The sequence below is a fragment of the Acomys minous genome (genome assembly GCF_964271855.1).
Source record: "Acomys minous genome assembly, chromosome: 12".
Classification (NCBI taxonomy): domain Eukaryota; kingdom Metazoa; phylum Chordata; class Mammalia; order Rodentia; family Muridae; genus Acomys; species Acomys minous.
This window is the reverse complement of record NC_140493.1, coordinates 16,517,637-16,534,650: the sequence shown is the minus strand read 5'-3', so window position 1 is coordinate 16,534,650 and position 17,014 is coordinate 16,517,637. Positions and strand designations below refer to the sequence as shown.

The 17,014-nt window shown below is 53.8% G+C and overlaps 1 protein-coding gene across 5 annotated transcripts in view; it reads left to right on the top strand.

Annotated features, from left to right (window-relative positions):
* Positions 1-17,014, top strand: part of GRAMD4 (GRAM domain containing 4) — an 83,556-nt gene that overhangs the window by 57,495 nt on the left and 9,047 nt on the right. For 3 of the 5 annotated variants that reach the window (XM_084750845.1, XM_084750842.1, XM_084750843.1), the window contains exons 4-14: positions 3,866-3,986; positions 7,170-7,249; positions 10,500-10,632; positions 11,174-11,199; positions 11,937-12,028; positions 13,127-13,218; positions 14,295-14,343; positions 15,652-15,723; positions 16,235-16,278; positions 16,345-16,454; positions 16,572-16,726. In XM_084750845.1, the coding sequence (XP_084606971.1) occupies positions 3,866-3,986; positions 7,170-7,249; positions 10,500-10,632; positions 11,174-11,199; positions 11,937-12,028; positions 13,127-13,218; positions 14,295-14,343; positions 15,652-15,723; positions 16,235-16,278; positions 16,345-16,454; positions 16,572-16,726 (974 nt within the window). The remainder of the gene's footprint in view (positions 1-3,865; positions 3,987-7,169; positions 7,250-10,499; positions 10,633-11,173; positions 11,200-11,936; positions 12,029-13,126; positions 13,219-14,294; positions 14,344-15,651; positions 15,724-16,234; positions 16,279-16,344; positions 16,455-16,571; positions 16,727-17,014) is intronic. The other 2 variants (XM_084750846.1, XM_084750844.1) reach the window with 1 other exon arrangement.

Here is a 17,014-nt window from a genome sequence, read left to right as displayed (position 1 = left end):
CCTGGGGGATTGAGGCAGCCTTACCTCACAGCCAGGATTAGCAATGGGATAGGCCCTGTGGGGCCTGGGGTTCATGGGCTGAGGATCTTAAAAGCCCAGGGCCCTCTGCTACCTCCGTTTGAACTTCTTGACAGGTGTGATATGGGTAACAGTTGTCATGGACAAGACTCTTAGCACCCTTATTCTAAGGTCAGTGTCTCTAGGAATCCCAGTACAAGACCAGGGTCCGTATGCCTGATGTCCAGGGCCCTGGCAGTGCTGTACACATATGTCCCTCTGAGTGATCAGACACTTGGCCCCTGTGCAGTTCACATCGTTCTTTCACCCACCATCACTGTCCTCTCCGAGGGCCCGGCCAGTCCAGAATGTGTGTCCCTGTAACCAAATCCCCTGTTTACGATGCTAGCTAAGGTCTCACTGAGACGGCCGCCTTCAACCTCTTACTGTACACTTGACATCGTGAGCTGGACCGAGCTCTGAGGCTGGAGCAGATGGTGGTAGTGGAGTCCTCCCTCTGGAACGTTCTGGGATGGTGGAGTAGAGTCAGAGAAGCCTGCGGATGGATGTGGAGATAGACGTGGGACGTGAGGTGTGCTCTTAGGGAGGCCGTGCTTGTCCTGTCCTCCACCCAGGACTTAGGTGATCCCTGGCAGCCCTCACCCAGAACTCTGATGAGTCTAACAGCCTCCCTTCCCTAGGCCGTCATCCTGCATGGTCAAAGTCAAGGCAGAACGTGTAAACACCTCCCTGCATGCGTGACAGATCGTGGATGCGGAGGGTGCCTCGCAAGCACATCTTGGGACTCTGCTCCTGATTCCATCCTGCACTGTATCTTTGCCCTGTGGGTCAGGGTCAACAGGCTGGGAGGCGACTTCAGGCTTCAGCCTCTTTCTCCCTGGGGCTGACCTCTGCAGAGAACCCATAGGTAATCAGAGCCAGGTGGCACTTCCCTGCAGCCTTGGCCTGGCGCTCTCTGGTTCCCTTAGGGGATAGCTTCTCCAATATGACCCAGCCATGTTGTGGCCCTCAGAGATGAAGGGTGCTAAAGGACCCCTGGGTGATTCTGTGGAACCCAGAAAATGGAGGCACAGGAAACCTTTCACACTCAAAATACTGTGCTAGCTGACTCCAGCCTCAGCCAGTGCACGTGCTCAGGTTTGCTCACCTTTGGCTTTCTGTCTCTGTCCTGGTCCGCCATTGCTGTGCTCTGCCTAGACAGTATGCGTGGCTGTTTGACCCAGTTCTCCTAGAGCCAGGCCTGCGGCCTCAGCAGCTGTATCAACCTTGGCCTGAGCTCTGGTCAAAGTCTGTAGGGAATAACTTTGTCTAGTTCCTTTGTCTCAGGACCCTCTAACAGCTCAGGGCAAGCTTGTCTTTTCCTGCAGAGATCTCCCTGCCCATGGTCAGCTCACCAACCCCAGGACTGGGGTGCTCTGTGGCTGAAACCAGTGCTGACCCCGTTAACTGAACCAGCAGCCAACACAGGCCACAGTTAGGATGGACTTCTGCATAGACAGTCCTTAAATGACATCCAGCCAGGTCCCGTGGGCTACTGCTGTTCAGGATGCCAAGCTCAGCACACACAGGCATGCCCTGACCTTGGTCCTGGGGTTATCATGGCTTTGTACCTGCCTGAGCGTATGGAGGCCAGATAATGGTGGGTGTGGGCACCAACCCTGCTCCCACAGGATGGTCCTTAGACATGACTGCCACATCATCCCAGGAAGACTAAACTCCGCATGAGACATTCTTGTCAACTGTGCTGATAGGAACACCGTGCCCTAGTTGTGCCCTCATCAGTGTTGACAGGGTTCGTGCCATTCTGTCTAGGAGGCCATCCTGTGTTTTCTGTGGTTTTGGAAAAGGTTGGGGGCTGACACATCCTGAGGTTTGAGCTGCCCTGACCTTTGCTGAGGTTTCCCTTGCGGTGAGCATTCCTCTTTAGGTGCAGGGAGCCCAGGGTGGGCTGTGGTTCTGTGAGGTGAGGTGGCTACCTGTGACTTGGTGGTAGGACCCCGAGGAGGTTCCCTGTGGAGCTGTGTTGGTCATTGTCATTGTGAGTGGGCTGAGCTGGGTCTCAGAGGGATACCTCAGTGTGAGGTGGAATGTGAGCCTGCCTGGCGACACTGTGGGAGACCCTGTCAGTGGAGCTCTCCCAGACTGAAGCCCACTACTCTGCTAGTTAGCAGGTAGGCCTAGGTTGGGCTGCAACTAGCCTAGACTACAAGCAAGCCTTATTGGCTTGAGCTGACTGCCTAGGCTGAGACCCCCTAGACAGCTTTTTCCCACTCCCGGCCTCGCTTGCTCACACCTATCAACAGTGAGAGAGCCCTCCAGGGCTTTCCGGTAGCCTAGATAGTTCACTTCTGTTCTGACCCCAGCCCACTCCATCTGCCACCTGCCCCTCTCTGTGTAAGCCCTGTTTTTATTGCTCCTAGAGGGCTGTTTCTGTCCCTGTCCACCTTCCTGCTGGGAGTCAAGACTGGTCAGGGCAGGGCTGAGCGTTGTCACTCAAGACTCCCTCCTGGCCCAGCCTTAACTGTCTGTGGGGACCATGGGCCATCTGAGCACAAAAACTTAGCGTGTTAAGGGTGGTGGCCCTTCAACCACCAGAATCCTGACTGCATGAAGCTGAGTGCCCCTAAGTGTGATTGGAGAGAAAGAAAGGGGTGCTAGCCAGGTCTTCTCGTCTCATGGCAGTGTGGAAAAAGTAGAGGGGGCGGTGATGTGACTGAGTTCTCTCGGAATGAAGGGCAGTTCTGCAGTGACTTTGACCTATCCTTTGACATCTGCAGTTTGAGGCCACTACCTCCCTCAGCTCCTGGCTTCCTCTCCCCTCCAAGCTGCCAGGTTTTCTACCTAATGCCCCTCCCCCAGCCATCTGCAGTCTGGCTCCTTAGTTCCATCCAGACTCTGACCTGACCTTCAAGAGGGTCTTTCCAAGGGTAACCACACCCCCTTCCCAGATCCCTTACTATTCCCCCAGGGTCCTCTGCATTGAGGCGGCTTGAGCGTGGGCTTGCCTCTTTTCTCCTGCATGCACCCCCTGGAGCCTTTAGCCTTTCTGTCACAGTCTGGTTGACTCAATTGGATGATGGTGTGTGCCCCAGGGTCTCCTGTGTGGTGATGACATGACTAAACGGCAGGCAGGCGTAGTTCTCCTTTGCAGCGTCATTGAGCACCAGTAAGAGCTGTCATCTGTGCTTTGCCCTAGTCTTGTCTCGACTGTGTAAGAGGAACCCCAGTAAAGACACACACACACACACACACACACACACACACACACACACCAGTGTGTAACCAGAGGAGGGGTTAGAAAAGATGCAAACTGGTAGGTCTTCTTCGTTGGTGAAAGTAAGCCAATTCAAGCCAAATTATTTTATTGGGGGCAGCTCTCATGGGTTCACTGATCTCATGGGAGGAGGTCAGAGAAGTTGCTGTTCAGACAGGGAGACAGAAAAGTGGGGGTAGAGAGAGAAAGCACGCACAGAGTGGGGGTCGGGGAACAAAAATGTCTGGATTATATAGTGAAGGGCCCAGCCCCTTAGCTGGAAAGTTGAGGGTAGAAAGGTGGGGTATGTCAGCCATACTCTATAACAGGTAGGGACTGAGGGATGCTGGGAGAACCTAGAGGCCAGGTCCACTTTGGCACCTCAGCCACTTGTCCCAGACCTAAATCCCCAACACCAACATCCTCACAGACAGCAGTCAGGGACCAGGGTGCACCTGCCAACTGAGCACGCAGCGAACCTGAGGAAGTTCACACACTCTGGTCCCTTCCTTGTCAGGAACCTGTCTGCCATCTTGGAGTTGGGTAGTGTTGTCGGTGGGCATAATGCCAATCACCTGGCTCTTCTCTCCACAGAGGAGGAGCTCCGGAAGCTCCGAGAGGAGACCAACTCAGAGATGCTGCGGCAGGAGCTGGATCGGGAGCGGCAGCGGCGGATCGAGCTGGAACAGAAGATGCAGGAGGTGCTAAAGGCCAGGTGACAGCCACATTCGCCTTTTCTTACTACTACTGTAACAGTATCCCCGAGGCTGGTAGTTAAAAAGAAAAGAGGTTTTTTGTTTTTTTTTTTAAACTCACAGTTCTGGAGTTTGAAGGACTCGCGGCTGGCGTTGATTCAGCCCTGGTGGGGACTCATGGTGTGTGGCTTCATGGTGGGAGAGTGTATGGGAGAGAGATTACATCCTGCCGGAAGCCAGGCAGGGTCAAACACATTTAATGACCTTCTGGTGAGAACTTATTTAGGGTCCCAGAGAACTACATTACCCCTTCCCAAGGCTGCTCCCAGGACCTGAGAACCTTCTCCCAAGCCTAATCCTTTTAAAGGTTCCCCAACCCTTCCACCACCATAGCTTCGTGAGCCCTTGAAAGACAAGCCACATTTAAACCACAGTGTTCACCCCTTCCTCAGCGGGCAGGGTTCCCTGGACCCTCAGCCCCGATCCCTAATGTGACTGTGGCCCCCAAGAGTGGTGGGAACTAGGCCACCTGAGAAGTCTTGCTCTTGGTCCCTGAAGGGGTGCAAGGTGAGTCTGACTCCCCCAGGTTCAAGTCTTAGCTGAACCTTTCCAAGCCATGATGTGGAAAAGTGTCTTTCTGGAAGGTGGGGAGCCTAGGGTGGGTGATCCTGTCACCAGCTGTGATCCAAGAGACACCAGACCACCACATACCCTCCAGTCCTGACTAGAAAATGCTCCCTGGCCTGTGGACCCTGTCCCAACCCTGTTGTTATCTACCCGCAGGCAGTTGGCTGGGCCTGCTGGGACTCTCCCACCCTGCCTTGTGTTTTCCTAGATGTGTTGCCCTTCCCCATTGGCTACTCAGGCCCTGTGGCCTACACAGAGCTCAGCATCCAATATCCTTGCCCGCTCGCTGTACTTCCAACCTCCATCCCTGTCCCTACTAGGCCAGAGCGAATGACTGTCAGCAGTTTGGGACACACACTGCTGCCTCTAGAATAGCCAACATGGCCAGGCTTGTCCATGGAGACCAGGTGTCTTCCTTGTTGGGGGTTTTGCCCCTCAAGTATGAACTGTGCTGGCGACGGTGCTCACAGCTCAGTCTTGAGTGACGGGCTCCTCTGTGGTCCTGTCCGCTTCCCCCTGGGTCTTTTAGTCTACAGTAGCAGCTCTGAGAAGTGCAGGTCTTGGAAATGAAGCTGCCTAGTCCCTGTCCTGATATTCCTGGCTACAATTCACGTGCTTTATGGCTCCTGTCAGTCAGGCTACCCTGTCCATCTGTACCACCCTCCCCATCCAACCCCAAGCCCAGGTCAGCCTGTTGAAAGTCTTTCAGGGTAGGGCTCACCATGGGGCCTGCTTTGAGATGAGGGAGCCTGATTTGCCCTTTAGTCTGGTGGGCTCCCAACACCAGAGGCCTCGGCTAGCATTCCCCTGGGTTGAACTCTGACCTTAGAGACTCAGAAGTTAAATGGTGTTCCCTTATGCATAGAGTGACCTCTTCCATGCCACCTCCCCAGCTTCCCATGAAGGTTGGGCACCCTGGTCGTCCTAGCAGGAGCGCTCAGCCATAGGCTGACCCTGTCCCCTCTACTGTCCCAGCAGCCTCAGCTCCTCTTACCCACTACCTGTCCCCTAGCCCCAGTCCCACTCTGAGGTTCTAGCCCTCCTCCCTCACCTTTCTTCCTTGGTGGGTGGAGCTTTCTGGGCTCTCGGTCAGGTCTGAGGACGTAGAGCGTCCAATTATGATGTGGACAGCAGAGGAACATCCAGGTTGTGACCCAGGAAGTAGAAAATGAAGGTCTTAGGAGAAGCAAGGGGCCCTTCCTTTGCTTTATGCTGAGGATAGAGAAGATTTTGGAGCCTTCTGGAAGCCTGAAAGTGGAGGGGTTGGAGGGAGGCGCATTTCCAGGGGGAGACCTCCTCATTTCTGATCATGTTGGTGAACTGGGGAGAGAGAGAAGGCCTATGTAGGGACACTTCAAACACATGCAGCGCACACATCCATATACCTCACAACACGTGTGTCTCAGGGTTTCTATTCCTGCCACCAAACATCATGACCAAAAGGCAAATTGTGGAGGAAAGGGTTTGTTCAGCTTACACTTCCACGTCACTGCTCATCACTGAAGGAAGTCAGGACAGGAAGTCAAACAGGGCAGGAACGTGGAGGCAGGAGCTGATGCAGAGGCCATGGAGGGGTGCTGCTTACTGGCTTGCACCCTGTGGCTTGCTCAGCCTGCTTTCTTACAGAACCCAGGAGCACAAGCCCAGGGATGGCACCACCCACAGTAGGCTGGGCCCTCCCCTACTGATCACTAATTGAGAGAAAACGTCTTGCAGCTGGATCTTTTGGAGGCGTTTCCTCAACTGAGGCTTCTTCCTCTCTGACGTCTCTAGCTTGTGTCAAGTTGACACAAAACCAGCCAATACAAGTGTGAAGCCCACATACAAATATACCCACGTGCTCACACTGTACCCTGAAGCTGCAGGTAGCTGCAGTGTAGAGCCTAGGAACGATTGGCCGCAGGGACAGCTACTGTGTGGGCGTGGCCCAAGTCAGTGCAGGGTGAGGTGGCTGGTGTCCTGACACTCAAGAGGAATGGCTGTCTGGAGAAACAGGATAGAGATGCCACCCAAGGGTGGCTGCTGAGCTATAGGTCCCTCAGGGTGTACAGTTGAGAATGTGTAACAGCCAGGCTGCTGAGCTGTAGGTCCTTCAGGGCGTGTGTAACAGTCTGACAGGTAGACAGAGACAAGAAAGCTGTTAGGCCCAGTAAAGGCTGTGACGATCATATGCTCAGCTGGGGGCAGGAAGTTGGAGAGATGGCTGGCATGGCCTAGCTGGAACCCTGCACAAGGATGTTAGGGTATCATCCAAGTTTGGCCTCATGTGGTTCTGCATAAAGAGGTATGTGGTTTTCTTATTAGTAAGATTTTGTTTCCTTTAGGATGAAATAAGCAGCTGTGTTAAAATTAATAGGAAGGGCGAACCTCTTGTTTATGAGACACTGCTTACCTAGTGAGACTTAACAATGCGTACCCATGGAGAAAGCACCTCCCCGCTTGGTGGGCTCCGTCCTCGCCAGCGCTCCAGCCTTCGGGGCTTCTGGAGCCGGCAGATCCCACCTGGCCCTGAAGTTCAGTTCTGTGAGGTGCTGTGGGCGTCTGCACTCATGAACCCTGCGTTTGTCCTGTTAAAGGTCTGAGGAGCAGCCAGCGCAGCCTCAGCAGCCGCCAAAGGGACAGAGCCAGGCCAGCAACGGCACAGGCACAGGTACAGGTAGGCCTCTGGGAAGGGATGGTTCTCTCCCCAGCCAGGCCTCTCCCATGGGGACCTCCTGCCATCAAAACTGGGTTAGTGTCTCTCACTGTGGCTCAAGTCACTCCGAAGGGGATCACATTTCCTCGCACAGATGTGTTGTCTAGCTTGGCCACGCCTCCTGAGAGGCACCGAGAGGCACATTGGTTATACTACATTGACTTGGTGACCTGTTCCCTTTACTGGTCATCCTGTGTGGGCACTGAGTGGACTGTGGCAGACCATGGCAAGGAATGCCATGGGAACACACCTTTTCTTGCCCCCTTGCTTCCTGCCTTAGTGCCTGTGTCCATCTTGCCACATACTTTACCTTCTGAAGTTGTCCTTCTCTGTACAGGTCTTGTGTGCTCTAACTGTACCCTTACAGTGTCCCCACCCCCACCCCCCACCACATGCTGACCATTCACAAGGCTCTCCCTCTCTGTGCCAGTAAGCCTGGCATAACCCATGCCTTACGTCACTGGCTTCAGGCTGCCTGCATCAGGAAGAGGCCCAGGAGATGAGGCCGCTCCTGAGATTCTCCCAGGTCCAGCCTCACTGCACCCCCTGGCAGCCAGCCCCGGTGCAGGTTTGGCTGCTGTGTCCCTTGGGAAGTGGCTCCTTGGGCCATCCTGAGGATCCCTGGCCAGTTCCCAGGCTTACACAGAGAACCCTTAGCTTGTGATTATTGATTACAAAGTCAGGAGCAGCACAGGAGACTTCGAGACCCTTAGTGCTTGGTGACAGCGTGGGTTGAGAAGTGTGGAATCTCCTCCGCTCCTTGGTCCCTCATGGGACTGGGGATCCCTTGTCCTCTTGTCAAAGTCAGACCTAATTTTTTAAAAAAAAGATATATTGGGGCTGGAGAGATGACTCAGTTGTTAAGAGCACTGTCTGCTCTTCCGAAGGACCTGGGTTCAATTCCCAGCACCCACATGGCAGCTCACAACTGTCTGTAGCTCCAGTTCCAAGGGATCTAACACCCTTACACACATAAAACAATTTTAAAAGATTTATTTTTATTTTATGTGGATGAGTGTTTTGCCTTCATGTGTGTGTGTGTGTGTGTGTGTGTGTGTGTGTGTGTGTGTGTGTATGTGTGTGTGTGTGTGTACCATGTGAGTGTGGTACCCACAAAGGCTAGAAGAAGGCACCGAATCTCTTGGAACTGGAGTTACAGATGATTGTGAGCTTCTGTGTGGGTGCTGGGAACTGAACATGGGTCCTCTGGAAGATTAGCTGGTGCTCTTAGCTCCTGAGCCATCTCTCCAGCACCCTCAAGCCTACCTAATCCTGATTGCCACGGTCTCCAGATGTGGTGGGCTATGTGGGGCTGTGTGGCGCTGTATACCTTCTCCACACTTTGGCTCCTGGTCACCCTCCAAGACAGTGAAGGTGTGGTAGAGCAAAGGGACCACACCTTGGCTCTGCCACATCCTAGATAAATGAAGGAAGCTAGCCATCAGATGTGCCTGCCTCAGCTCATCCCTGGGCCTCAGGGACGAAGCACCTCAGGCCTTTCCATTCCTAGAAGCTAGTTCTGAGGAGTGTGGCAGAAAACTTCCTGGGTTAGGAAGCCTAGAGGAGGCCACAGGCTCTCGCTGAGTGGATGGACTTCAGGCAGACTGTCGTGTTCCCTGGATCCAGACTCCACAACCCACAGACCCTGCCTGTTCTTGCTGTTGGTGGTGGGTTTTGTTTCGCTTTGCTTTGCTTTGTTTTTGCTTTCATGATACAAGGTCTCTCTATGTAGCCCGGGCTGATTGTCCTACATCAGCCCCGCCCCCTTTCCCCATCCCCAATGCCCTGCCCCTTCCCCACCCTAGTGGCCCTCCCCCTTCCCCACCCCAGTGCCCCGCCCCCTTCCCCACCCCAGTGCCCCACCCCAGTGCTGGGACTGTAGATGTTCTGTACCATGCCCAGCCTGGGTTTATATTTTTAAATAGCTTTTTACATATTTAAATGACTGAATAAAAGGAAGATTATTTCTTGGTAAGTGAACTTTTGTGAGTCTGGAGTCCATAAATAATCCAACAGAAGCCAAGTGCAGTGGCACACGCCGGGAATCCCAGCACTCAGGGAGGCAGGCAGACCTCTGTGAGTTCAAGGCCGGCCTGGTCTACAAAGCAAGTTCAGGACAGCCAGGGCTACATAGAGAAACCCTGTCTTGAAAAACAAACAAACAAACAAACAAACAAACACAACAACAAAAACAGAAGCTCAGGCTGGCTAGTCTTTTGCCTGGCCTTTAGACTGCCTTTGGCTCCCAGACAAGCTTCGTTGCCTGCCCACATCCACCTGAAAACTTTGGTGCACGGTAATAGAGCCAGATAAGCCTGCAGGGCTGTCTGGGTAGCCCCAGGAGGCACACACCTTCGCCCACCCACCTTTCCCCCTACCCCTTCACCCACGTTGACCTATGTCCTTCAACTTCTGTCCAGGCCGCATGACCTTGTGTTTTATGTTGACTGTTGTCCACTTGCCATGGGTCCACAACATACCTGGTGTATTTTCTTTAAGTTTTAATTGACACATAACATCTATATTTATGGCCCCACAGGTGTCTGGTGACCAAGTGCCTGCCATTCTCACTGTTCTAAATTATGGTGGGGCAGCGCCCCCTACAGGCAGAGCTACATTTTGTTTTCTTTACGGTGGATTCTTGGGGCACTGCTGGGCTCTGGCAGCTTTCTGCCCTGGCATTCTCTCACTTGGGTTGCCATCTGTTGTCCTAGCTGTCCGTAATGAGGGACACAGCCAATCACTATGATCTCACCCCAGCCAGCAGCTTGGTCTCTGGACCCTTTACCCTGGAGTGGCGAACCCCCTCAGCCACTTCCAAGACAAACCAGAGGTCAACAGGGATGGTGATACAGACTGCCACCATGGTCTGACATGGCCTGGGCATAAACCCAAGGCTTCTGGAAAATTCATGTCTGTAGATTGTTGGGGTTAAGTATGAGGATGGAGACATGCCTTTGAGGGTCTGTGTGGCTGGGGTGGCTTTGACCTGTGTGTATTGGTTTGCACCTAGTGTTTTCAGGGAGCTGAGCCTCTGGCTGGGCCCTATTCACATCTTGCTCCGTAGTGAAACCTTCACTCCCCTAAACATTTTCTCCAAAGAGTGGCATTTTTCTGTGAGGCCCCATCCCTGCCCTACATCCCCGGTCCAACCCAGAAGGGCTTCGTGGACCCGGCAGGGCCCCTCCCTGATCTCTACCCTTTCCCACAGACCGCCGCAGCCAAGGGTTGTCCTCCCGTGTGCAAAAGTGGTTCTATGAGAGGTTTGGGGAGTATGTGGAGGACTTCCGCTTCCAGCCGGAGGAGAACACGGTAGAAACGGAGGAGCCCCTCAGCGCCCGCAGGTAGGGGAGCCTCATCAAGCCCAAGGAGCTGTGTGCTAAGACTGGAGCCCTGTCCTAAGCTTTGGTGGCATGGTCAGTATTGATGACCTGTACAAGTGACTGCTACAAGTTCCTAGAGACCCCTTTGCGCCTGTGTTTCTGGGGCACCTCCTTGGAGGAGCGTGTGGGAAAGAGGAGTCATATCACATCCACATTGCGTTTTGTGACAAAAGTCACGTGATGGTTATGTATGCCCAGTGTCCACTTGACGGTTCATGGACCTGGCTCTAAAGAGTCAGACTATCAGGGTGCCTCCTCTTGAGGAGGATGGGAGGGTCAGTCTAAAGTGGAGTCACCCCACCTCCATAACTTAGGGCTCAGCAACAAGGGCACTCGGTGTTGTGTCCTGTGTCATTGTGAGTGTGTCTCCAGACACCTTACTGTCCCAGGCACTTAAGACTTCCCCCTTGCTGCCCGCACACTAATAATGACGCTTGCACAGAGTGACAGGCTGAGCTTTCTGTTGACTTCACATTGATTCTTACCTCTTTCCCTCTCTCAGGTTAACCGAAAACATGAGACGACTGAGTAAGTGCTACGGGGCTTGGTGTGGGAGAGGGGGTCGGGAGGGCAGCCTCTGTGCTGGTGAGCTGAGTAGAACTCTGCAGAAAAACATTGAAGGGCAACTCCTCCCCTGTCCTCTCCAGGACAAAAAAAAAAAAAAAAAAAAAAAAAAAAAAGCTTGTGGTGGATGAGCGCCCGAGACATACCACAGTCAGGGGCCATGTGGAGAGCGTTGAGTGTGCACTGGTCACCTCAGTCTTTAGGGCAGCGGTTCTCAACCTTTCTGCTGCTGAGACCCTTGGATACTGTCCCTCTTGTTGTAGTGGTCCCCTGACCATAGAGTTATTTTTGTTGCTACTTCATAACTGGAATGTTGCTACTGTTAAAAAACATAATGTAAATGTCTGTGTTTTCTGATGGTCTTGGGCGACCCCTTCCAACCTACGTGAAAGGGTCATTTGACTCCACACCCCCCCCAAAGGGGTTCCGACCCACAGGTTGAGAACCACTGATTTAGGATAGACTATGGCTTACTTCTCTGATACTCCTCAGGTCCCACAGAGCTATCCTTATTGTCTCTTTTTTCCCTATCTCCTGCTACTTGTGGGCCTCTGCTAGGGGCCAGTAGCATCTCCCTATAGGGGCCTGTGTTCAGTGGTCAGGAGGGACACTGCTTGGCTGAGGAGAGGCGTGTGACCTTGCTCGAGTGCTAAGGGGAAGGCCAGTGCTGTGCTGACCGTTGCAATCTGTTCTGTCCCCAGAGCGTGGTGCCAAGCCCGTCACTAACTTTGTGAAGAACCTGTCTGCCTTATCTGACTGGTACTCCATCTACACCTCTGCCATCGCCTTCACCGTGAGTGTTCTCACAGCAGGGTACCCAGACCAGTCTTCTCTGTGGGGCCCCCAGAGGGTAGCCCCCAGGCAACCCTTCCTTGGGCTCTGGATGTGCTCAGCCTCAGCTTCTCCATCCGCAGTATGGGTGTGTGTAGCGGTCACAGTATTAGACCACAGGCCCTTGGGGACCTAATGACAGCTGTCTCTGCATGACACGTACCTCATAGCAGCATCCTTGGGAAAAGCCTCTTGGCTCACTGTTCGGTTGTAACCTTAGGCTTGGCCACATGGACCCAGGGAGGCTCCTGACAAATTCATGATGTCAGCAGGCTGTGGGCAACCCATCCCCTGCCAGGACCTCCGGGCTAGGAGGAGGCCACAGGCCTGGGCACCTTCCAGAGTATTCACAGATACTGCCCTCCTTCTGAGGAGGCCCGTCAGTAGGCGTTGCCCAATTAGTCTTACCCTTGGAGGGTCCCAAGAGAACCAGAACCCTGGCTATGTCCTCTGGTGCCTTCTCGGGGATTCGCTGCCCACTAGGGAGGCGCGTACTTTGCACACTCACAGCTGAGACCATGAGAGAGGGTTCTCCACCATCTGAGGTCCATGGAGTATCTCCCTAAGAAACAGACTCTTTTGTTTGGGCCCACCTTCTGCCTGTCCACTCAGAGCCTCCAGCTCCATGTGGGTCTCTGTGGCAGCTCACCCATTACCTCAGCAATGATGAGCCTCCTCATCAGTGGGCGGGGGCGAGGGAGGAAGAACCCAGACATGGGAGTCACACTGGGGACAAGCATGACCTTTTCATGGGGCCCCCACCCTCCTCTTCTGATCCCCTTAACTCACACAGGACAGCCTCCCTGTCCACTGCGTGCCTGAATAGACCTCTACCTTAAGCTGGAAGCAGCCTTCCTGACTGCCCCATCCCACGTGCCCTTGTTCCCTAGACATCTGCAGATCTAGGACTGGTCTCGCTGATGGAGGGTTGACTTATTTCTGGGAGAAAGCAGGCAGGACACAGCTTGTACCAGAGCAGAGCACTCTGCTTGGCCTGCCTGACCATGTCCCTCACCTCCTGGCATGTCCCTAACGGTGTCCTTCACATTCTCACCCTCAGGTGTACATGAATGCTGTATGGCATGGCTGGGCCATCCCCATGTTCCTGTTCCTAGCAATTTTGAGGTTGTCCCTCAATTACCTCATCGCCAGGTAGGTGAGCTGAGCTCTTGCGTGGCCACGTGGCACGTGGCCGCTCTGTGTGGCCTGCTTCCCGTACCGCTGTAACACAAGCTACGTCACATACTCATGTTTGTGGGTGGTCCTCTGAGAGTGTCTGGAGACTTTAGGGAGCAGGTGCTGGGTGGCTTAGCGGCAGTACAACCCCAGTCCCCACCCTGAGGTGCCGTGTGTTTGGCAGGAAGTCCTCGCCAACCCTAGGGTGGGTGGGTGAAACTGCAGAGTTCTGCACCCTCACAAATGGCCTGGTGGTTGTTGGTTGTAAGAGGGAAGCACTGAGCAGTCGAGGTTGAAATTTGGTGTCAGCAGCACGCGCACACACATCTGCATGGCGAGTGGGCACTTCACTCCACGAAGGCTGAGGCCCTTTCCTCCGCTACTCTGTGTCCTCACTGAGCATTCCTTTTTGGCAAAGCTACATCTGGGGTGAACCCTTGTCTACACTCCGGGGGTGAGCTTTGCCTGTGGTTGCTCCTAGGAGTGAACTTTAGCTTTTTGCCTTGGCTTGTGGGAGAGCCCCTGACTCCAGATCCCCTCTCAGCCCCTCAAAATATTACAAGTCCACATAGCGGTCTTCTCCATCCCCTTCTGTGCCTGCCTCAGAAATTCACATGAAAATGATTTTTGTAGGAAACACTGAAATGCCTTCGAAGGAGGCATAAGTCTCTATTAGCCCAGCCCCTAATCACCACCCATCCACTAAGAGACATTGCTGATGTCAATAAAACTTTATTAACACCACCATGCAGGGGGCCTGATAAGGTCAAACAGGCACTGTGGCTCATTTAGCCAGTCACAGTGTTAGGCTTCTCCCTGCTCACGATGACTGCTAATGCATGTGCCCTAGCAGAGGAGAAACCAGTGTGGGTAGCCAGTAAGGTCTCCAGCGAGCATCCCAGCTCCAGGAGTGTCTTCTATGTGGCCAGCTCTGAGCAACAGAAGGCCCCCACTCTAGCTGGTACCTCAGCTGGTAGCTCAATGTTGTCTCCTCCCCCCCCCCCCCACGGGTGACTTTGTTTTCATGGTTGTGGTGGCTTCCATTTTTCCAGGGGCTGGCGGATACAGTGGAGCATTGTGCCAGAAGTGTCTGAAGCTGTGGTGAGTCCTGGGGCCAAATTGTCCCTCTCTCTTAATCAGTCAGGACTCATAGCCTGGGACCACATCATGGGACGGGTGGTCCAGATGAGCATCATGCCCTGGTAGGAAATCTTTAGAGGAGGCCAGCCATGCCAGCCTGAACTCCAGGAGGCTACCCAGCTCAATTGGGTCAAGCTTCACTACCTAGAAGCAGATTTCCCTGTCCATCTGTCCTGGCTGACCTTTTCTACCCTAGCTTGATGTAGGGGCAGTAAGGGAGCTACAGTAGCCCTCATAGAACTTGTTGAGTGGGGAGGCGAACAGGCTGCCAGATGAGTGGCCATGTCTCCATCCTGGATGCCAGAACCTCTGCCTGGCCCCTGCCTGGCTTGTAAATAAGGTTTATTAACACTTAGTCGCATCTCCTTGTTAACACAGCTGTGGATATTTTTATACTATAGGGGCGTAGCTGTGACAGAGGCCACATGGCCCCTCACATCTGAGATTATTGACAGAGCTTTGCTCTAGACTCTAAGAGTCCCTGGAGAGCAGTGTGGCTTTCAACCTCCCTAATGCTGTGACGCTTTAATACAGTCCCTCATACTGTGGTGACCCCCCCCACTATAAAATTATTTTGTTGCTACTTCATGACTGTAATTTGGCTACTGTTATGAATTGTATTATAAATATGTGATATGCAGAACTTCTGATATGCGACCCCCGAAAAAGGGTCATTTAACCTCCCAAAGGGGTCACAACGCATAGGCTGAGAACCGCTCCTCTGGAGTCTTAGAGGGACTGGTGGGCCTGTGAGACAGAGGCAGGCCACAATGCTTGTGGGCACATCTGATGTTCTGTACTGGGAATGGGGCAGTCTCCAAGAAGGCAAGCCAATGTCTTGCCCAATCCTGGGACTGGAGGGGTGGGCACCCTTAGGAGATTCTTACTGGAGCAATCAAGAGTCATGTGAACTTCAGCGGGCCTGGGCCCCAGTTACTTTGCCTGTCATGGAGCAAGTGGGGGCCAAGCTGAGAGGACATAGCACTGGAGAGAGCTGGGAAAGTGAGTCAGGGCCTTTGTCTGCCACTGTGTCTGCTCCCCGGCGGGGCCCCACAGCCTGCCTCCCCCTCTCCATGAGAGCAGGGCAGCAAGCATAAGGGGCGATTCCACACTTAGCCCAACAGATGTCTTTGCACCCAGGCCTCTGGCTGTATTGAAACAGCAGTGACCCACAGATCCCTGGGGCTGGGAGCCTTCGTGCTGTTTTGTCAGTAATTGTTCTGAACTGTTAAATTTCAGTGGAAAATTCTCTCTCCCCTTTGACTGAAGGAACCCGCCAAGGAAGATCTGACCGTGTCTGAGAAGTTCCAGCTGGTGCTGGACGTCGCCCAGAAAGCACAGGTGCCACCTCCGAGCTTTCCCATTACCCTGGTCCAAAAGTCACATGACCTGCAGTTCCATGCCTCTTCTGGTCGCTCATTCTCACTCTGCTGAGGTGGCGGGGTGGGGGCTGGGGGGGGAACATGGCTTCCTGATGAATCTCCGGCCTTATTTAGACAGAACCCTTCACCACCAAGGCTGAGCACCCCTAGAAGTCAGGGCTGAGCACCCCTAGAAATCAGGGCTTGGCTTCATCCACCCTCTTCATTACTTTCAGTGACCTTAGCTTTAGACCCAAGAACCTCAGACCTGGGAATGGCGGGGCAGGACCACAGGGCTCTGGGCTGTGTATTTCCCCTGGTGTCTCGTGTGTGTGTGTGTGTGTGTGTGTGTGTGTGTGTGTGTGTGTGTGTGTGTGTCTGTGTGTGTGTGTGTCTGTGTGTCTGTGTGTGTCTGTGTGTGTGTCTGTGTGTGTCTGTGTGACTGACAGGCACTGGAGCTTGTGGTCAACTGCAGTTTCTTCTTCACACAGAATCTCTTTGGCAAGATGGCCGACATTCTGGAAAAGATCAAGAAGTAAGTGGCTGTCCCCGCAGCGAGGGTGGTGTGCGCCACCCCACCTGACCTCCGTCTTCCTTCCAGCTTGTTCATGTGGGTGCAACCCGAGATCACGCAGAAGCTGTACATCGCTCTGTGGGCTGCCTTCCTGGCTTCTTGCTTCTTCCCCTACCGCCTCGTGGGGCTTGCTGTCGGTAAGGAAAAGCACCGCTGCCCGGTGAAATGGTTCCCGGAAGTGACACACAAGTTCGGGGAATGGACTAGGGTACCCGCCCTTTGTCCGCATGGACTTATCCCGGCTTTCCCCTCAGGCCTTTATGCTGGCATCAAGTTTTTCTTAATTGACTTCATCTTCAAACGCTGCCCGAGGCTTCGAGCCAAGTACGACACACCCTATATCATCTGGAGGAGCCTCCCCACTGACCCCCAGCTCAAGGAGCGTGCTGGTGCCACCGTGTCACGCAGGGTGAGTCTCTCAGCCCCCACCACCCTGAGGAAGGGTGCAAGCAGAACCATGAAGCTGATGGACCCTGACCTCTGGTTTTACATATGCTCACACGGAGCCTGATGTTTTCCAGATCTTAGCAGCCTTTGAGATAGACGGTGGAAAACACCGTGAGGTTTTCCCCTGTCACGACCCACTTTATATGTCAGGGGCAACCAGCTCTGGGAGGAGTGGGCCAGCGTGGTCTCCTCAGGGTCTTAGGTGGGTGGTGTGCTCAGGCCCAGCAGCACTCACCAGGAGTGTGTGAGA